The 22132-nt window shown below is 42.4% G+C and overlaps 1 protein-coding gene across 4 annotated transcripts; it reads left to right on the top strand.

Moving 5' to 3' along the window:
* Positions 1-316: 316 nt before the first annotated feature.
* On the top strand, positions 317-19670 carry inpp5jb (inositol polyphosphate-5-phosphatase Jb). 4 transcript variants are annotated; one of them, XM_061768479.1, is made up of 13 exons: positions 319-419; positions 6774-7279; positions 8146-8253; positions 8371-8479; positions 12217-12333; positions 13927-14102; positions 14287-14398; positions 14691-14800; positions 15155-15353; positions 16090-16227; positions 16328-16411; positions 16493-16597; positions 17147-19670. In XM_061768479.1, exons 1-13 carry the CDS (start codon positions 372-374, stop codon positions 17465-17467), a joined length of 2133 nt encoding a protein of 710 aa, XP_061624463.1. In that variant the 5' UTR covers positions 319-371; the 3' UTR covers positions 17468-19670. The 4 variants fall into 4 exon arrangements, with proteins under 4 accessions (XP_061624460.1, XP_061624463.1, XP_061624461.1 ...); XM_061768476.1 differs by having other exon boundaries at positions 317-419; positions 16328-16597; XM_061768477.1 differs by lacking the exon at positions 319-419 and adding an exon at positions 633-1190 and having other exon boundaries at positions 16328-16597.
* The last annotated feature ends 2462 nt before the right edge of the window (positions 19671-22132 follow it).

Genomic DNA, 22132 nt, shown 5'->3' with positions numbered 1-22132 from the left:
TTAGTGGGCCACATAAAATGATGTGGCTGGCCAGATTTGGCCCCCGGGCCTCGAGTCTGATACCAGCGTGTAATGTGCCCGTCTGTTCAAAGACAAACTGGGACCCTGAGATTTCCGGCGGGCCATGAACGTTTCATAAAAAAACAAAAACAAAACTGGTTAATTCAGTTTTCTTTTATTTAAAGCAATAATGTTGTTATAGTCATAATACATGGTGATTAAAAAAAACAAACAAAAAAAATATCAAAATGGGTAATTGATCATGAAAGTTGTGCTCCCCCCTCCCTTCTCGTGCTTTGAACGATTCCATCTCACTGCACATGTGCAGACTTGAACCAGGAAGACGGTAGCGAAACAAACTTGTGAGCAAAATGAAGCGGCCTTACCCGAGTCAAGTGGAGAAGAGGAGAAGGCGAGAGGTAAACAAAGCGTTTCAAATCGAAACCACCAAAGGGGTCGTCCTTTCGAGCAGTGATGCCGAAATTCGGTAACTGGCAACAGTGAGATGCTCTTGCCAGTTGCAGTCGCACTGCTGAGGAAGATGCAGTAGATATAGAAATATATATTTAATTTTTTTATTTTGTAATATTTATTTATTTATTTGTATTTTTTTTTTTAGGGGGACCATGCCTTGCGCCCCCAAAATGACCTATATACGCCCCTGGCCGTGCTCGTCCTGATTGTGCACTTCTCCACGGTGACCACCGCGGGGCGCTGTGGTTTTACTTCCCTTCTGCGGGCCCCCTTAGCTTATCTTATCTCGGTCCAATCATGTCCCAGCAGCCGGCGTTTGGTGCTCTCCCAAACGGAAGCCGTTGCTGTGGCTGCGGGGCGGGTCGCGGTCGCGGTGCCGTTCAGTCTCACTCGCCGGCGGTAGTCGAGTGTCCTTCACCGGGGGTTTCCGGAAGCTGCTTTGAAGGACTCGGTGGCCACACGGCGGCGTTTGTGTCTCTTTAACGCCCGGCGGGAGGAGGCGCTTGTGTACCCGGGAGATGTAGCCTGCTTGCCTGCCGCCCCGGCCGTGTGTCTCCAGCATCCAGCCCACCTCCTTCGCTCCTTCTGGCCGAGGACGACAGCCAGGGCGCTGGGGATGCCGATGCTGCCAGCGCCAACCTTGTCTTTCAAAGTCAACCTCGTTTGGGGGGTAACGTCGCACGAGCTATCCGCTTTTTGAAACCAGCACAACACAGGTGAGTGAGGACTAGAAACACCCACAGGAGCGCTCACGTCATCTTCGTATATATATACTGGAACAGTGACTCATCTAAGGACAGGGCAATTGCACTGATTGGTTGCTGTTCCCATCACAATCAACCCTCACAAATCCCTCGTATAATGCACACTATAAAGATGTTCATTTATGCAAAGCCGTTGCTTAAAAGGGGAGTTTGCAGCTTTCCTAAATGCATTTGTGTCACATCTGTTAAAACAGTCATTTTGACTTGACAGTAATACATGGTAAATATGATCTGTGGGGAAACAAACAAAATCTTGTCTCTGGCCTCAATTCCGTGCCTTTAATTTGATCTCCAAGAAACCATCGCACCTGAGCAAAAACAACCAATTTAGAGACAGAAGCCGTGTCAATTGGGCACACGCACGCAGCCTTGCAAAAAAAAAAAAAAAACTTCAAAAACAATGCCATTTAGTGTTTGTAACGCTCCAAAAAAGTTGCTTTTCTTTTATATTCTGCTTTTCAAGTTTGACCTAGTCTACAATTAAACCCTACTGGTAAACTACTGTGCTGCACTGGTAACAGTACTAGGCCCAGCTGTCAAATGAGACTCATCCTTTTTGTCCAATGGCTCGAATGTCCTTGAAGGGGCTCTGTAATTAGGCCACTTGAATTCCTACCCGCCGGAGACGTTAGTCACTGCTTCCGCAATCTGCAAATGAGCTCTGACCCCCCCCGGGGGTCACACTCAGGGTATATCGCTCCATGTGAACCCGACAGGACGCATTTGCCATATGTACAGCATCTATGGTCAGGTGTTACAGCTACTTTTTGTAGGTGATAGTGTATGTGTTTCTGCTTCATTTAATTGGAGTTGAACGGGCAAGATAATCACTAACTCGCTTCCTCAGGAGACGTGAATGGCGCGAAGTTGTTGTGCCCGCTCGCGCAACGCTCGCGCTTCGGTCTTGACAGGAAGGAAGACGCGGGCGACGAAGCGACTCCTTTGTAGCTGCTCAACCTCTTGCAGACATCAGCGTACACGCATCAGATCGACTTTTATAGCTCAGGTTTCCGTCCACCTGAACTGTGGACTTTAGTTCCGCTATCCAGATGAGTGTCAGTTAGACCTCATTATCAGCTAGATCTCTAGATCACGAATAAGCCATTAATTTTCGTCTGTAGATGTTGTACAATGTAACACAGGATTTGGCTTTTATGATGATGTCCGTGTTGATGTTTTGGATGTTCTCCCCGACTGAAGACTAAATTGTCCAAAAATGTGAAAGCATGTGTAAATGGTTGTTTAGGGTTGCACACGTGCCCCGTGATTGGCTGGAAACCAGTTAGGCGTACCCCGTCTCTCACCCAAAGTCATCTGGGATCGGCTCCGGCTCACCTGTGACCTTCCTGTGAATACGCTGTAAAGAAAATGAATGGATGGATGTTTCCTTTTATTTGTCAATAAATGTCCATGACAACATTCGGAAATATGATGGGGATGTTAATTGATTGTTAAGAAGACTGTACTATGAACTAAATACTTCTGACATCCTGTCACTGAGGCTTTGGCCGATGAGGAACATGACGCCCCACGTGGAATAGAGCGGTGGGGCGAGTGTTAGGCACTAGGACCTGGAGGAAACATTTCCAGCCGTGGCAGCATGTCATTAGTGTGAAGGTCAGCGTTGGTTTGACCCCTCACGGGGACATATGGCCCTGGAGGCCCGAAACGGCAACGCTCTCTTTTGGCTGCTATGTCAAAATTAAACGCCAGACATGAGAGGCACCGAGGCTGGAGGCTACACATGCACATGACAGTCAGTGACTATACTGACACGCTCATTAGACAAATAGTTTCATGTAGGGGTCTCAAGCTTTTTGGGTCCATGGGCCTCTGTACAGAGGGAGATGTTTTTTTTGACGAATGATCACCAGTAATGCTTTGGTATGATTGAATAAATTGTGGATTAGTCTAAATGTAGTTTGCAGAACTGATGTAGAACTGTTGTCCAAATGCAGTTTTGCACTGGGAATTCTGATTATCAAGCTTTGCACATGACATTTCATTAACCACTAACCAGTGATGGGTGGATGACTGGAAATGTAGTTGGTTACCATGACAAGTTACCCTTTTGAAAAAAGTCGATTCAAACCATGAATAATTATTTTGAAATTAAGCACATATTTGCTCTTTACACAAATGATAAACTGATAACAAAATTAAATGTAAATACATAAAACGTGTTTTTGCATTATGTGTGCAGCATGTGGAAAACATGATACGATGTTGACCTAATGACAAACGTGCACAACTGAAATATCACTTCATATGACAACCCAGAGAAGTGAATCGTCCATAAGAATGTCCAAAATTATGATGCTAAAACTGTTCAAAAGTCAATGTTCTTTTCTGTGTTTGAAAGTGGAAGTGTCTCATGGAGTCTAACCTTTTCCGAATCTCAGACAAACTAATAAATTGCACCACAAGGTGGTCCTTCAAGGTCATATTTGGAAAAGAATGTCATGTTTGAGACTAGCTCAGATAGACACATAACCAGGGAGAGCCAATCACAAGCGTTGGCTTTAGAAGAAGGAAGTGATATGAAAAAAATATATCATCTGAGCTTTTGCAGCTATTTTTCTAATGTAACTAAAATTATAATCATAGACACTTCCAAAAGTAACTAATTAAATAAAAAAAAAAAAAAAAAAAAAATCCCCAGTAATGTAATGGATTACAGTTACATTTTGTAATTAAATTACGTAATCTTGTTGCATGTAATTAGTAACTCCCCAACACCGCCTCTAACAATTTCAAAACTAAAACCATCAGTAGTCTTTGAACGCATCGGCGTTGTCAGAAGTCAACCTGGAGGTGTAAACAGGACAAGATGGAGCTCGTTCCTTGAGTTCCTCCGCTTGCATCTCTCTCGCCCTCAGGAGGGTGCATGTAAACACCATGACACATTTGTTATTATCAAATTGTTCCGCTCTCTCCTCTGCGGACGTGAGCGGAGTAGGAAACGCTAATCTGTCCTGACTGTTCCCGGCGCGGAAATATATTTCTTTTTTTTGCTCTTGCTGTTACATACATTTAAAAAAAAAAAAAAAGGAAGATCAAATGTACTGAATGTTAATTTTGCTGTGGGCAGTTTGGCTTGCACGTGACCTCAAGATGTCCTTCTGAGGTCTTGGTGTTTCCTTTTTGTCATTGTGCCCTTCATTCTCCATACAGTGAAACCGTTAAGGTCTCTTGCCATATAGTTGTCACTTTGCAAAAGTGGCCTTTTATGATTCATACTTGTCAATCAAGTCACTGCATGTGTATTGACACCGGAGTCGTTTGAATACGTGTACGCTTCCATCCCTTGTTTAAAATGCTCCTTTCTTTTCCAAAAAGGACCCCCCCAAAAAATAAACAAAACGCATGCAAAGTAAATTCTTTGACGGGGCCCAAACTGAGGTGTCGTGTGAACGGTCCATTATTTGGATCAAGTGTCGTTTTAAAGGAAGTCAAAGAAAAAGTTAATCATTTGTCATGTCCGTGGTGTGTTGACTTTACTTCCTGTGGTGAGATAACTGAAGCAGAAAGATGATAGTAGAGATGAAAATGGACATAAAACAGCAACTTGGTGAATACAATTAGTCATAAGATTTGAGTGCACTGAAGTTCGGTAAAATGGAGCTCAACAGCGAGGATTAGAGGCAATAAAAGAGAGCGAGAGAGGTGGGGAGCGGGGGATTAAATCTTGGAGAACTAGACTGTGCCCCAAGCAAGTGTTTTATACAGCAAAGAAGGCCTGTGATGCCACTAAAATGGGACGACTCGCTCAACTGTCCATCTAGCTCTCCTCTTATTATTTTGGACCCACCCACAATTGCCCTCCATTCTAATGCGAACTCATTGCTCCCAGACAAAGATAAGCGCAGCGTGCGGAGCTCTCTGCGTCAAGTCACAGCCGCCCGCCTTCTCTTCAAGGTCATCCGTAAATCATGACACAGCGCTGTGCTTTATTTTTCATTAATCATTTGTTGCATACTTTGGTTGGACACCCAAGAAGTGACTTCCTTGGTGAAGAAAAGAAAAACAATCTGACACTTGTCCCAGTTTTCTTATTTGAAGTGTCATCCGTAAGAGGAAGAGACGTCGTCTTTGCCGTCATCATTCGTGAAGGGAATACAACAAGTGAGAAATTGGATTGCATCTTCACGTCATCATTTTTATCAAGATCATCATATTGTTCTTAGACTTACTGACGCTCGTACTTGGTCTTGATTAAAGTCTCTTGTGTCTTTGTATTCTCATCCCTCAGCATGGGATACAGTTATTATTTGAGAATGAAATAACTAAATGGGCTTAGAAATCCCTCCTCCTATTGCCTCGCCGGCCGCAGCTGCCGCGTCTTGTACCGTCGACTTGCGCCGCGCTGTGCAGGCTCGTGCGGTGTGTTCGTATTTGTTTGTCAGGTGCTCTGAGTTGATACGAAGTGACCGAGCATCTCCCAGGTTACTGCGGGAAAGGCGGACGCACTGGGCAAGAGGGGACAGTCTGCAATGTGTACAGGTCTTAGTTTCGGCGCCGCAAAACATACAATTGCATCGTTGCTGTTTGTTTGTGTTTACTCGGTGTCCTTTAGGAATTCATGCTGCTGCAACACTGTGTTTCCAAGGTTTTGAAACGGCAGGAAAGTGATCTGGCAAGGGGAGAGTCTCAATGACTAACTAAGACATCCTGTTGGGTCAACAGAGCGAGCTCGATTGACTTGCCATACAGTGTGTGGAAAAAGGCCAAGAATAATAAAAAAAAAGAATAGAATTCTTCTGCAACAAAATTGCAAATACTTTAAAGTGGAGCCCCCAAACACAATCTGTTCTGTGGCGCTGGTAAACGTTCCAATCTTTACTTGAGTATCTTTGCAGGGAGACATAATACACATGGTCTGATGTGCTCAGTTTTGTTTGACGCTGTCGCCGATTGACACTGCTCGAGAGGTCCGAACTGAACAATATCGTCAATTTAACTTCCTGTGACCATTTGTCGGCTTAAGCGCTTGTATTTTTATTCTACCGAAAGAAGTAGGTGCTGCCACACCAGAAAAAAAGTTCAGTTTCACGTTGTAACATAAATTGACTTTGGTATTCGGATAAACAAAACGAAGCCATTTCCTTCCCGTTCAGGTCACTGGCGTAGCCCTTTGAAGGTACGTGCGTCGTCTTTTTAAACACTTGGCCTTATTTCGTGACCTGAAGCGGAAGGAATTGCTTCGGTTGGCTTTGCTGAATGCGAAGGTGAAGCCTCACACTTTATAGCTTGATAACTTGTCACATTAAAACATGAAACTTAAACTTATCACGTTAAAATGTGGAATGTTTCACATTATAACATGATACTTTTTTTTTTTTTTTTTTCTTCTTCCCGAGTGTGGCAGCATTACACTATCGTAAAGTAGCAAGTGATTGTAAATGAGAATGTTGAGTGCAAAATTCTGATCCTTTGGATGAACTGGTTTCTAATGTTTGGTAATGTCAGAAGTTATCGACACAATAAAATTCTTCAAATGCAAACATTGTTAGATCTTTTTTCTTTGCTTGACAGAGAACGCAGGACATGGACCAAGACAGCCAAACCCAAAGCCAGACGTCAACCGACAACCCGAGTGAAGCAGCGGACACAGTAACATCTCAAACTACGGCACCACATCCTTCAGATCCAACATGCGAGCCCATCGCTGTGCCGCCCGCCGCTACCGCCAGGCCTCGGCGGCCCCAGAGAAGCGCCAGAGTAGAAGGTTCCATAGACGTATGTGAGCCCAAAACTGAGCCCACGCGAGGAGATATCCTGGGCGAATGCGATCCCGACGGCGCCGCGGCAAGTCGTGCAAAAGCTGCTTCCAGCCCGCCCGTCAGACCCTCAGGCGACCGGCCCGCTCCCAACATCAAAGCCGGCCCAAAAGGTCCGGGGCACCACCCCGTCAGGGCGGCCTCGGTGCCCCACCCGCCTGCCAGCAAGGCTGTACCTGCTCACCTGAACCCTCACGCCCAGAGAGCTCTTTCTGTTGCAGGCACAGCCGACACTCAAGCTCAAACTGTCGAAGATTTCAGGCAAGTTCCCTGACTCGTGTCTCTCGGGACTCGTGCGAACTTGCCTCCACGCAACTGCTCAATGCAAGATACGCTTGACACATTTGTGCCCCACAGCCCAATGATAAAGTCCACTCGCTAATTCCAATGTAATCTAAGGCATGACAATGATTTTGACAAAAGTTTCTTTGTGTGCATTTAATTTTCCAATTTCATTCGTGCTCCGTCTGTAACTTAAAAACAACACCATCTGCCCTTATGTCGCCACTGTAGACGAGGCGCAAAATAAAGTGATAAAAGCAAAAAGTGTATATATATATATATATATATATATTTTTTTTTTTTTTAATTAAAAATGCTGATTATGTACATCTTGTCACTGTAGGTGCTGTTGTGGACAACTAAATTAACAAGTCTCCTTTCAGCCCTCAGTTAAATGTAAAGTGTATGTAGTAGAATATGAATATTTTTGCTTCAAACAGGATTCTCAGTCGCCACAATATTTTGCCAGAAATAGGCATTTGTGGAAAAGGCACAACGTCAACTGAACACTGACGTCAAACTGGTTTTACTGCGAGTTATTCATACACACAACGAAAGCAAAATAACTCGACCACAAGTCGTTGGCTCTCTGGACAAATCAGATTTAGATGGTTTCAACAAGCCGCGTTTGCTGCTCCTTGATGTTCTTGAATAATTGCCAGAATTCCCAAATAATTAACCTTTCGAAGAGGTGCTTTAGGTGCACTCCTAAAATACAGGCACAAATAATGCGTAGCCAAGTCATATGGTTCTCTAGGTCCTAGATCTAGGTTTTAAAGTGTTTTAATTGGGTCAAGCGATTAGTAGGAAATAAGTTCGAGATGTTAACGAGCTTTTGCCAACAGGGTGCACATCATCACTTGGAACGTGGGTTCGGCCACACCCCCTGATGACATCACCTCCTTGCTGGGCTTGAATATCGGCGATGGGAATACAGACGTGTACATCATCGGGTGAGTGTTTACATGCTGCATCGTTCCCGTGGTGAATGCGAATCCACGAGGCCCGTCCAACGCTCTTCTTCTGCCTGCTCCCGCTGACCCGTGTGCATTGTGTCATGTGTCTCCAAGACTGCAGGAAGTCAACTCTATGATTAACAAACGGCTGAAAGATGTCCTCTTCACGGACCAGTGGAGCGAGGTTTGCATGGAGAGACTCAGCCCCTTTGGATACGTGCTGGTCAGTAATGGTTTCTGGTTAGGACCATGTGCTCGCTGATTAGGAATGCAGTTGGGCTGGCATTCATATGCATTATGTGATCTGTGCTCGTAGCCCTTGTTTCTGTGCTGCTGCTGCTGCTGCTGCTGCTGCTGCCTTTGCTCGTTTAGTTCCCTGAGCAACAAATGGAGTGATGATTTTTAACAAGCGTGTAATGTTAGCGTGTCTGCCATCGTCCGCTCTCTCGTTGGGTACAGTCGAGCTCTCGTCGTTTCCCGGTCTTCCTCTGTGCCTAATTCCCCCCTTTTGGATGCTCCACATTACAACTCAATTATCTGCCCACCCAATATTTTTGTTTTTTTTAAGAGTTGGAGCCATTCATTTATTTTCTTGTCATATGACTGCAGTAAATGCACACAGTAAAACAAAATACAATCTCCCGTAATATTACCTAATACACAAGTTTGATCAAAAATTCTACCTTTTATAAAGAAAATGTTTGGATTTGCAATGTATTAATCATATTTCAGCAGGGAATATACAGTACAATACATTACAATGGATTTATTGTTATTTCTCGGTAGGTCAACACATCTGCCATGCAGAATTTTTGTATGCAGAACATTGGTCATTGTTTAAAAAAGTATTTGAGACGTAAAAAGGCATCCTTCTTTAATATTGATGATGTTCTGACTTTTTTTCGCAGTAGATTCAATGTAATTGTAACCAAAGGGAAGAGGATGTGTTAGTAGTTTTTTTAATGTGGTTGTACTCATACCGAGAAGTGTCTAATATTTTGCCTCCTATTTCGCTGTGCACTGTTCAGTGACAATTAAAATACTAAATCTATCTTAATTTACCGTTATGTTTATTGTTGTGATTTTACTTTGCATTGTAAAAGAGCTTCATTGCATGGCACTGAGGTCTGAGGTTCTAATACTCAAGCAACGTGACATGTGACCATCATTGCAACATTTTCTAACCAAAAATCATTTTATTGAGCACTTCAAATGCTTCTACAACTCTTCATAACAGATACATTTACGAAAAACGATTGATTATTGAAGTACATGATCTATTCTGCTGCGCACAATGCTCTTCTCATGAGAAATGTTCCATTTGCTCGCCGTTTGAAATTTCACGGTAATATTAACGCATCGACTTGGGAGAAGCCCTCGGAATTTCCACCCAGAAAACCTCACTGGTGGATATTTGTAACTGAAACTCGTCAGTCAGTCAGAGGTGTTCCTCAAGTAGCACACGAAATGAAAGGGTCGAGGAAATATATTGAGAAATAATGAAATTATGCTCTTTTGATCGAATTTTAAGGTGCATTTTTATTTTTTATTTTATTTATTTTAAACTAGATTTTCTATAGGCGACATCACACAAACATTCCCCAAAAAGGAATTTTGTTTCTCCACAAAAACATCTGACAATAAAAATTATTAGTGCGTTGTAGTCAGATTGAAGGGGCCAGTCCAGCCAGATTTTAGCATTTTGACATTCACACTACAATTACAATAATGAATATTGTTAAAGTAATACATCTCTGTTATCTTTGTAAAGACAGCATCTTTGACACAGTATTTTGTAGAATATCATATTGGATATACAGGACTTCTTATTACCTTAAACAACATTGCAAATTAGTAAACAAAACCTAATCATCTCAAGCATGACCTTTTTGTATCGTTATTTTCTATAGCTTGTGCGTTAACAGGACATAGCATTGCAAGCGGTTAGTTTTCCTGCATCCTGTTGTGAAAGGACGTTTGCTGGTGCCGCCGGCGTGTAAACGACGTAATCGCGTCTATGCGAGCGTGAATCAGCTGTCGAGCCGAAAGAGCGAGACAAACGTCTTCCAGGCTGCTGTTTTTATTTTGGGATCAGAATGTTGTCAGCTTTGATGGGCCTCTGGCAACAATACTGATGTTGTCTTCCCACTCTCATGGTCAGCGACATGAGTTGGGCGTTATTGCTGGGGGGGGGGCGGGGGTCGACAACAACCTATAATAAAAAAAATTAATAATGGTTTTCTATTGACATGACAATCACGGAAGTTTGTATGAGGAATTTGCGCCTCTTCACTGTCGAAGAGATGCAATGACAATTGTAAATACTTTTAATAAAAGAAAACGTATATGGTTGTAAACAAACCCAAATTTATTGTAATATGGTTCCAATTGTTTTCCTCACTTGTATAGTGTGAGATGTTTTTTTTCATGCTATGTTTCCTTCATTTTAATTATTCTTTGCTGTTGCTGTATTCTTATATGCTCATACCTCAAGAAAATATCATGTCCATTCCAGTGTGTGTTTTTTTTTTTTTTGTGTGTTAAATTTGTGTGTGTTTCTCTAAGTTTTATGAACGTTCGGACATCAGCCAACTTGACACATTAGCTGCCTGTGACCATTATCAACATCACCGCACAAGAGACCTAATCTGTAATTCACAATGGTGCTACGAGTGAATGTGTAGAAGTGAGCCATTACTTTTAGAGGGCGAACCAATTAGTTTTACGTTGGATTTAGCAGGGTTGTTATCTTTGTGGGAAGTTTTCACTTGGTCCAGTGCTGCACATTGAAGGAATGCACACATTTGTTCTGAATACTGTATAATAAATTGGGAATATACTAAGCACATTTATTTGCCCAATGGCACACGTGCTTACCAGCCACAACATTAGGTACACCTATGCACTCACATATGATTCCATAAAACAGCTTTATTAATATTTTCTTCCTTTGCAAACATATTGGTCGCTTTGTCCAGATGGTATTGATTTAACTTTTTTTTTTTTTATTTTTTTATTGTTGTTGTAGTGTGCCATGGTGTAGAATTGCGTTGCGTCACACTGAGCGGTACTGAGAAGTGGTTATATATTATTTTTTTGCCATCTCACGTGGATGAATGAAAAAAGACAATCGACCTTTTAGAAACAGTTGTCATGATGATGCAAAGCCGTTGTACACCACCATCGCCACAAAATATTAAGTTTCTTTTTTTTTTGTACATTTTTGTTGCATTGGACTAGTACCTAATGCGTCTGCACTTTTTAATATTTGTCTCCAAACAATCGGCATAAAAAAGTTGGTCCACATCACATTTCAGTAGAAATCATTACGCAACAAAGGCGTACAGCTCGCCAGTAACAACACAAGCGAGAGGGTCTTCAGTCACGTGGAGATGTCCGCATCCATTACTGGCCACAGGGCATTTCAGACTCGGTGTGATTATGCTTCATTGGCCTGCAGTTGGGATGAGTGGACTAGTGAAGGAGAATGGGAGGGGCACAGAATCACAGTAGAGCTCCATTGGGGAGCTTGGCTTCGCATGCAAATACTTCATCTTGCTCTACTTTAAACAATGCACGTGCTTTATTCACGGGTCTACGTACATGTGCCGCTCAAAAATGTCAAAATCTGCATAACATGGTGTAAATGCGAGGCCGCGAGAGAGAAAACAAATGAACCTCAGACGAGCGACTTTTACCAGCCTGTTACCATGGTGAGGGGTGACCGCGAGCAACGGCCTGGTTAGTGTGTACTGCTTCTCGTAAAGTAGTGGTTGAGCTCGGCCGCAGGAGGTTTCGGGCCGTTACCAAGTCGGGGTTGAGCTCATGCAATTTGTTTATTGAAATTGAACGGCTATCTGACTCGTACGGCGACATTGTTTCACTTGGAAATATTTAACTTCCCTTTTTTCAGAGTCATGCAAAGTGCTCGTTTATTGTAACTGTCCATGTTGTCCTTAGGTGACCTCCCAGAGGATGCAGGGTGTGCTGCTGCTGGTTTTTGCCAAGTACTACCATCTGCCCTTCCTCCGTGGAGTCCAGACGGAGACCACCCGCACTGGCCTGGGGGGTTACTGGGTGAGACGACCACTGACACGCTCCACTCTTTCGCGCTGTGATAGGAAACCATCGCACCGGAAAAGAGAGAGACGTCCGTGACAAATGCGCTCACCGGCCACAACGTTAGGTACAGGTGGTAGTAGGGGTGCACAGTATAGTAGATGCTGTGTATGCGGTAGACTGTATACATTTGCCCTCTCATTTTAAATTAATAAGTGTCTAGAAAGACAATTATGCAACAGCTACACAGTAAGCACACGTCAGAGAACAGTAGATGAAACAATATGTAAATATGCAGGACAAGGGGCCGATGAGGTCATGTTAGATTATTAAATGTATATCATTTTTGTTTTTTGTTGTTTTGTATTCATTTTGATCAATTATGCTTGGCTAAGGGACTATATAACCCATTCAGAAATACTTCCATTGTTATTTTAATGGCGATATATATATATATATATATATATATATATATATATATATATACACACACACATACCATTACTGTGAAGGAATTCAATTCATGCTGTAATATTCATTCTTCGGCCATATCGCCCTGGCTTACGTTGTTGTATATATCATCCTGAGAGGTGTTTCTAATATTCTGTTGACCGTATTGGGCTATTTGAGAAGCACAGACTGTTGATGATGCATTTGACTAACAAATATGCGCCCATATTTTGGCTTGTGCCACTGACGGTGTTTTGGTTGACCCTCCCGACTTCCATGTGGGTTCTTTCCCACATGGAGTCAGCCTTTCATCCAGAGTCAGCTGGGATGGGCTCCAGCTTCCCGTGACCCTCAACAGGGTAAGCGATGTAGAAAATTGATGGCTTTTGACTTGCGGGTGATTACACATACAATATTTATTCAACAGAAATATCCGGACTAGTTCTGCATACGAGTGAACCAAGCTGCATGGTTACAACTTAAGCAGTATTGAGAAGGCTTAGTGTGTAAACTGTGGTAAATAATTTGTGTCTTTCAGGTCTGTAGTGACCGGACACAACACGAGATACATCTGCAATGGTGTTAAATCCAAGAACTACAGTATATTGTTAATGTTTGGATAGTCAAGCAAACCAAAACTAACCAAAAGGCAAACTGCACTCTGACAAAATACCTACTTATCTCAGGGTGTGTCTGTTAGTTTTGCTTTCTTTTGTTTGATCTGATTTAAAAAAAAAAAAAAGGTTGCTGCAGCACATCCCAATCAGGCAATCACATGCAGATAATTTGGCCGCATTGTCCTCATTGCTGCGGGATTGAATAAATAACTTGCCTGCAGAGTTATGCAAGCGTGACTTCTAAGTTAAATCCTGCTGTTGTCCAGAGTGCATGGCAGGCGTCAGCACATTCTACACGTTTTACACACTGACGCGTCTTTTGTGATTCAGTGAGGCAGAAGATTGGGGAGAACGGTGGGAGGGTATCCGCACACTCGTCTTTCCAACCTATACGTCCCATGTACGGTTTTTGTTTGAGTGAAATATTCTATGACTCACAATGAACACATTTCCTGTTACGCAGAAGTGACGACACATGCACACAACTAGAATGAGTAGTTTCTCACCTTACCCTAATTTATTCCCCTGCCTCTGTGTGTCATAGGGAAACAAAGGTGGCGTCAGCGCCCGCATGTCAGTGTTCGGTCACACTATCTGCTTCCTCAACTGCCACCTGCCGGCTCACATGGAAAACTCAGATCAGCGCATGGAGGACTTTGAGAGCATCCTGCAACAGCAGCAGTTTGAGGGCCAGGCGGCCTCTGGTGTCCTTGACCACGAGTACGTCACAAACACATTTCGGCACTCACATAGTGATGACACACATGGATGTGACCGTATGGTCCTAGTATTTTAAGGTGATGAGTGTGAAGTATGAAAAAATACATTTTTCAAAGATCTGCAACATTTACAGATCTTTTTCACGATCAACAGAACGTAAGTGTCCTTTGAAATTGAATTGCAGTGTGGTGTTCTGGCTGGGGGATCTCAATTTCCGCATTGATGACCTGGAAATGCAAGTGGTAAAAACAGCCATTGACAATAACAAGCTCTCAGTGTTGTGGGAAAAAGATCAGGTAAAAAAAAAAATATATATATATAAATGTTTTAATATGTACAGTATGTTTAATGGGAGACGATTGAGAATGACAGAATGAATATCACTGTACTTATTATTTTTTTAATTATATAACTGTAGTTTTATTGACCAATACTTGGGAAGATTCTTAAGGTACGCCTCCATTACTCCTGACTATTACTGAAGCTAATGTCTTATGCGGGTGTGATTGTGATTTGAGCCACTAGGGGGTGTAAGAGAGACCCAAGGGAAAATCACCCATGATGGTAAAACCATTGTTATTATTTCAGTTAAACATGGCAAAGGACAGTGAGACGGTGTTGGAGGGATTCCAAGAGGGGCCCCTGAAGTTCCCCCCCACTTACAAGTTTGATGTTGGGACAAACGTATACGACACAAGGTTGGTGAAGCAGCTGCAATGTCTGCGTCAGAGCGCAGCTAACCAGGGGGGCACTAGGTCAGCGAGTGGGGGGCACATTCTGCCGCTTAATAAATGTTTCATAAGATTAGTTTTCTGTCAACAACTAATACGGATTTTAAAAATGATTACGTTTGGCAAAAGTCTACACTGCAAAGGAGGGCAGGCAGGGGGGCACAGTAACTTGAGGGTGCATGACGCACATACCGAGCAGCAATCAATTCTCAGCAAATGATCACATTAGCTCTGGAATGCGCCCATCGGATTGTATACAATACCTCAGTTTCAATCATTCGAGGAGATGTTCTTTCTCTTCGCTCCGTGTCCTCCTCCCAGCGGAAAGAAGCGCAAACCAGCTTGGACCGACCGGATCCTCTGGCGCGTGAGAGGCACGGGCCCTGCCGCCGGCACTGGGAAGCGTGGTTCTGTTTCAGGGCTGACCAGCGGCACCAAAGTAACGCAGCACTGCTACAGAAGTCACATGGAATACGTAGACAGCGACCACAAACCAGTCTCTTCCATCTTTACCCTGCAGGTGAGCGTACCGGACTGTCTGTGGGAGGTAACCACATTGAGAGGGACACAAAATATACAAAGTATTTTATATAATTGAAGCCCATTATAATTGGATTTGGGTTTGTTTTTTGTTTGTTTTTTTTTGGGGGGGGGGGGGGGGGGGGGGGGGCGTGCATTAGCAGGAAAATGCCACCAATAAGCGGTTTCACCAAAAAACAAAAGGTTCTCATAAAATATATATATATATAATAAATTATATGCACTGTATATGTATATATTTTTCCCAATCTGTCTCATAAACAATCAAACATAATGAAATGATTTAATGTCAACTCTTTCCATTTCAGTTTGCTGTCAATATTTTACCAGTTGGAATGAGGATTTCCAAACTGAACTCACCATTTCATATGCTTTTTATATCTTAATACAGTGTACAGAAATAATCATTTGCTTTGCTAAATATGTAGCTGTGCGTTATAGCTTTCAATTCTGTTGCAAAATAGTAAATTGAAAAAATGTCGTATAGGTTGACCCACTGTATGAGAGTGTGAAAACTATGACTGGAACATAAAATATAATGTTGGTGATAATGCTGTTAATTTACGGTAGCTGTGGAATAAACCTTACATTTGGCGGCTGTCTAATAAATGTGTTAAGCACTTTCCGTATGACTTATGTAGTGCTACGCAGTTCTTGTTTAACCAAGTAGTTGTGATTCGGAGGAGCCTTCTTGTTCATGAGCAATTCCTCTGCAGTTCCCTTACAAGGTGGACGTTCCCCTGGTCATAGTGTTGGTGGAGGATGAGTGGAATAGTATTGCTGACGCTATAGCCAAGTTCAAACTGGCACCCAACTATTGTCGCAGCTCCTGGGACTGGATCGGACTGTATAAGGTACGTTGACTGCTCACGCCAAACCCAATTTTACCAACCGTCAGAATCAGAATCAGCTTGTTGCAGGACTCCATTAGTGACTTTGCCTGTGCTGCCTCAGGTGGGTTTCAAACACCACAAAGACTATGTGGGATACGTGTGGGCCAAACAGGAGGAAGCAGATTATCATAGACAAGAACATCAGGTAAAATGGATGTTTACTGTAATCTCGTTTAAAGACGGCTTCCTGTCAAATTCAATGAATATCTCCCAAATTGTTTTGCAGGTAACCTTTACAGAAGAGGAACTGCCCAAAGGCTCAGGAGATTTTATCTTGGGTTACTATAGCAACAACATGAGCACCATTGTGGGTGTAACGGAGCCATTCCAGGTAATCACCGACATAGTATACAGCATTTGAAAATATGTAGGAATTGTGACTTTTTTCCTTTTACTATGAAATGTTGATACAATATAGAATTGGAAGCAGTGAAGGCAGCACGATGGACTGCTTAACTCAGGGCTAGATGTGCTGAGTTTCGGGGTTCGAATCTGGGCTCTGACCTTCTTTTATGCAGTTTGCATGTTCTCACCGTTGTTTTTTTCCTCCCCCCTTCCTCATTCCAAAAACATGCATGTTGGCTTAAGTGAAGACTCTAAATTGTCCATAGTTGTGAATGGTTGATTGCTTATGGGTGTTATATATTTACGAGCAACCAGTGTGTAGCCCGCCTCGTGCCCAAAGTCAGCTGGGATAGGCTCCAGCTCACCCGTGACCATAATGAGCACAGTTGGAAACGAAATGGCTAGGTGCATTGTATACAGCTACATCTTGACTTGTAATTGCAAGAACTGATTTAAAAGTGTTTATACTGTGTTCATTTCCCCCTTTCTTGTCCTAATGGCGCCTACTTCATTCGTCTCCATCTTGCGTCCACAGATCCAGCTCCCCACATCCGGCAATGACACCAGCTCCTCAGACAGCTCCGACTTCAGCTCCGAGGACGACTGCACCGTCGTCATCATGAAGTCCAGGTCCCGCAGTCCCAGTCCTCACAAGGCCAAGCACCACCGCCGTCGCAGCGGCAGCCACAGCCGCTCCGGAAGTCCCTCGCATGGCAAAATGAAGGAGCCCGCTGCCACCGACGAAGCTCCATCCACGCCAGTGTCCAAGGCCGAGTCCGTAAAACGCCCAGCAGAGGGCAGCCAACGGCCCGCGTCTGAAGAGGACAACAAACAGAGCGAGGAGACTGGAGCCTGATTTTGTCTCATGGAAAGCAAAAATGGTGCGTCTTTTATTAGATAATTACCACACTGGATGTTTGTTTTCATGAAACAGTGCAGTTTGGGATGCCATCCTTTTCAGGAACAACCGTCGAGTTCCTCAAGAGGGTTTACTTTGCCTTAAGTTGTTTTTGTTTTTTTCCATTCCCAAATGTTTCACTCTGTCCTGCATTTTCTCAGTTCTTAGTCCATCATTTGCTGTGATCAGTACAACCATGCATAAATGTAGTTTTTTTTTCAAATTATATATATATCTTTCAAGGGCATTTTCTCATCTCATTGAAGTCAAGGTCATTTGCTTGGCCTATGTTTGGGCAGTGAATGCCTTCAGGTGCAGATGCAAGATGACCATGCTAAGGATGTGTGATCTGGCTCAGGTTGCAAGTGTCGTCATGTGTTGGATCTAACACAGCATTGGTACTGTCGCAGCCTAAGTATTACGAGAAACTACCACTGCCCCATCGAGCAGACACATTTGGCATGAATGATCTTTTGTGGCTTGTAGTGAGGCATTTTAAGCCGCTAGTATTTTCTTCTGTTTCAAAGCGGTCATGACAGTCATACTGTATCTGCACTGAACACAAAAAGCTATCATCCACTGTTCCCTTTGGAAATGCATTATCTTGAGACATACACATGATTGTTTTGGGGATTTATGTGCAAATGGATGTAGCCGTGCAGCATTACAACTTGCAGCGACTGTTCCTTTTAGCCACAGGAACATGGTGCAACCAGCAGGTGACATCTCAAATCATCCCCCAGTGGGAGTAATATCTCTTCCTGGATGGCTAATCTCAAATATAGAAGAAAGTATTTGTATGATGGGCTTTAGGGGGCTCTGCCACGTCAGAAGCGTTTGCACATGTCGGGGCAGAGCGAATGTGAGCGTTAAAGGCCTTTAAATAGACCCCGAATGAGTCCGGCGAGATGTGGCGTCCCGTGGGAGGATCGCTCTCAGCTGACACAGTACAGCTGTCCTGCCAGAGTTCAATTTTATTGGCTGCGGGGCAGCTGATATCGTCAAACTAATTACGATGGCGGCAACCACAGCCGAGATCTGAACACCCATCTTTTAAACAAATAAGCACAAAAATGAATCAGCAGAAAACCCTTCTGTTTTATACCGTTATCAATTCCGAACAGTTGCCTGACTTGTGGAAATGTGAGCAAGCAGCAACTCTACCATGTAGAGCAGCTACATGGCTTTGCATTTGCATTGTGAACCATACCTGGCATACATTATGAAATATCGCAATTGCAACATGACATTTCAAATCAATACTGTACATGCTTAGTCCAGTTTCATTTCAAGTCCTGTTCCATCTCCAGTGACTGTGTTCTCTTTGCTAAGGTTCTTTCCTTCACTGATCCTGGTGATTAACTGACAGTACAATAGTTATACGACATTGTTAGAGTGTGACCTCCGATGACCCATCTAAGACACTTTGACCCCTTTTGAGCTCTTAGTGTAGGACAGTATTGTGTAGCTGTTACCTCAGTGTGTATTTTTAAGATTCAGTGTGCGCGTGTGTCTGAATGGTGTTTGAATACGACTGCGTTTGCATGATGTGGACATACTCTACATTCCGGTACTGTGATTGCTGTGCCGTCAAGTGCTGTTTTTGACTCTTTGTCATTTGTGAAAGTTGTTAGAAAATTAGAAAAGGTATGACGGTTCAAAATGTATCTTCCGTGTAAGTGTTAGGTGAAGACAACTACAAGGATAGGTACACCTGCATAAATCTGAAGCTCTCGAATGATTTCAAAGTGTAACTATGTATTTAGTTTTATTTTAAAATGGAAAATACAGTATAGCCTAATGGACCTGTGTTTATACTAAGATGTTTAAAAAATGAGGAAAAAATATCTGTCATGATCAGTGACTTGTGAAAAAATGTCTGCTGAATGTCATTGTTTTCCTATGTGTCTCAAATAGAGTAATATGTATCAAAAGAAGGATTAAAAATTAAGTATGATATTAAGATAGCAGACAATCTATGCCACAAAGTTTATTTTCCTTAAATTATGCATTTATTTTCTTATCTAGATGTGTAACTGTGAAATGAGCCTGAATTCTGCTGGCCAGTGAGGGAGCATTGTATCATCCAAGACGGTTTTTCTTTTGATGTTCTAAGCATGATTTTTCACGTTGCTTGAAAAATAAAGTACAATAAAATGTTGCTTTTTTTTTTTTGTATGATCTATAGATTATTGAGTCTTGCTGTGTTTGTTTGCTGAATGAAAACGGAACTGAATGAGCAAAGGCGTTTTGTGCATTACTAACTGCGATACAGGCCAATCATAGCCCTCTCCTCTACATTTGCATTTTTGTACAAACAATTTCTTTTTAGCAGTGCTGAACTAGGCTTTCATTTGTTTTGAGTTAGATTTATCATTTGCACTATAGGATCACAAATCCAGTTATGTTTTTATTCCATTTTATTTTACACACAGGTCTTTTTTTTGGTACTTATTGGAATAAATATGAGACCTTGGGTACCAATTTCATGCCACCTCATGTGTAAATGTGTGCTGGTATGACAATAAAGTTTCTTGAATCCTTGAAATGAGTGATGACATCAATGTGCCCGTCATTTCCAGAACAGAGAGTTTACTTTGATTATGATTATGGTGGTGGTGTTAGTGTTATGCGGTATAGAAACCAAACATCACACCACATCCTGCGGAGAGCAATAGCAGGTGTGTCTTGCATCATGCTTTTTCCCCCTCTGAAAAGGAAAGTGTCTGTTCTGCAAACTCATGCTGACTCGTTTGCACTGATGCAACACCGGCCAGGGATTGTACCGCTCTGTTGTTATGGAAACGGAAACGTCACAGACCCTAGTAAGTATAAGGATGAATGGACACCAGAATGTGCACTTTGATGTTATCGGCCCAATTTTCAGTCTGATTTGATGCATTAGAACAATAAACGACGCTATGGCCTCGCTCAGCTTATGGTTTCCGAAGAGTAGACTGTCATCTTTGACCACAAGCCTTGCCGGCCATTGGCTTTAGTAACAAGAGTATGGTCATGATGCCTAAATGTTCTTCATGACATTGAGAAACAATTCAATGTAGAAAGATGATGATAAACAATAAAGCCCAGTACGTTTTGCAAAATTCTGGGACCCATTTCAAGCCCACGCTAAACCAGACACCTGGCAAGTCATTTACCGACCAGACAGATACAACATGTTCACAATCAAGAGATTCTGATCATATGACACAGCAGTGCCTGAAGCAAACTAGAGATGGGAGCCTTTTTATATGTAGAATAAAGAAGTTAAAACAAAAGATAACTCGAAGCTCTGCCAACTGCCGTCTGCTTTTTACGCTTCTGTAAATGTATTGTATCTGGAATATATTCATCTGTTACATAAACAACCCAGATTTAGATTCCTCAATGAGTCTTCATGCTGGTTTTTAGAATGTGGAAGAAAGCCGTGGCACCCGAAGAAAACCCACACAAGCAAAGGGAGAACATGCCAACTCCACACAGGAAGGCAGGGAGCTAGGATTTGAACCCTGAACCTCAAAACTGTGCAGCAAACATGGTCATTAGATAAAAGCCATCTATGTTATACTTTGTTTGAGCTGGTAATAAAGATGAAATGATCAAACAACTGTAGTCAAAACATTTACAACAAGCCCTCAAATCAACAATAGGGCCTTTGTGTGTCGTAACAACTCTGTTAAGCAAAAATACAGTACGTCTTGTACATTTGACCGCATTTGCCAAACCACAGACAAAAGTGTTGTTAACAACCCTGCCAAATTTGAATGATGACACAAATCGCCAAGGGACTGCATATAAAGGGAGGCCTCCAAATCGTGACAAATCAAGCCTTTGTCTCTGCTCTCAAATGCTGCGGTCTTGTCAGCTGAATGCGCTGAAAGCACACCCCGCTCAACTGCTGACTGTCAAATGTCAATAAAATGCCACTAGTGTGGATAACAGCGGAAACTGTACGTGCACTATGACAATGATGGTAGCTTATGTGATGTGAAATCATTTTAGGAGGCTCACCTTCAAAATGGAATCGTTACCGTGGAATATCAAATCATAAAATAACCACTCGATCAAGCAAACTTGCACGCATTAGTGGGGATGTAATGTGACTTGTATCGCAAGCAGATTTAACATTTTAAAAATAAGTTTGATTATCTGGAATCAACATGGGAGATATGAACAACGTCTTTATATCTGAGTCGTCATGATTACACTGCGAATAGTTGGAATATTTATTCAAGATCTCTGTAAGCTAATTTTGACTCGTAAAAACGTACATTCAGTTTTGCCTATTTAAAAGTGAATTACAGATATCTTTATCTGCAACTGGATTGTAGGTATTCGTAACTCCAGGTTTAATTGCCAGGTTAAAACCTAATTTAAGATATCTGAAAGGGACATGAAGCTCTCTTGAATTGAAGGGGATTAAAGACATCTTGACCTGGAGTTATGACTAGTCAGAATCAAATTGTAGATATCTTTCACTGGAATTTCGGGATATTTAAATTTCAGTTGCACATATCCGTAACTCACTCGAGAATATCTGCAACTGAATTTTAGATATGTCATGAAAAAAAACACACACACAAGAATGGCAAAAGTGACTTGTTTTGTCCTAGGCCAGTGACT

This window comes from Phyllopteryx taeniolatus, chromosome 3 (assembly GCF_024500385.1).
Source record: "Phyllopteryx taeniolatus isolate TA_2022b chromosome 3, UOR_Ptae_1.2, whole genome shotgun sequence".
NCBI classification, from domain to species: Eukaryota; Metazoa; Chordata; class Actinopteri; order Syngnathiformes; family Syngnathidae; genus Phyllopteryx; species Phyllopteryx taeniolatus.
The sequence above is the reverse complement of the archived record's forward strand: the minus strand, read 5'-3'. Positions and strand labels throughout refer to the sequence as shown.

Coding starts and splice junctions, on each gene's coding strand:
- inpp5jb (XM_061768476.1), top strand. CDS start 372: ATGAAGCGGCCTTACCCGAGTCAAGTGGAGAAGAGGAGAAGGCGAGAG. Junction 420..6,773: donor AGAAGAGGAGAAGGCGAGAG/GTAAACAAAGCG, acceptor TTTGCTTGACAG/AGAACGCAGGACATGGACCA. Junction 12,334..13,926: donor CTGGCCTGGGGGGTTACTGG/GTGAGACGACCA, acceptor TGTGTGTCATAG/GGAAACAAAGGTGGCGTCAG.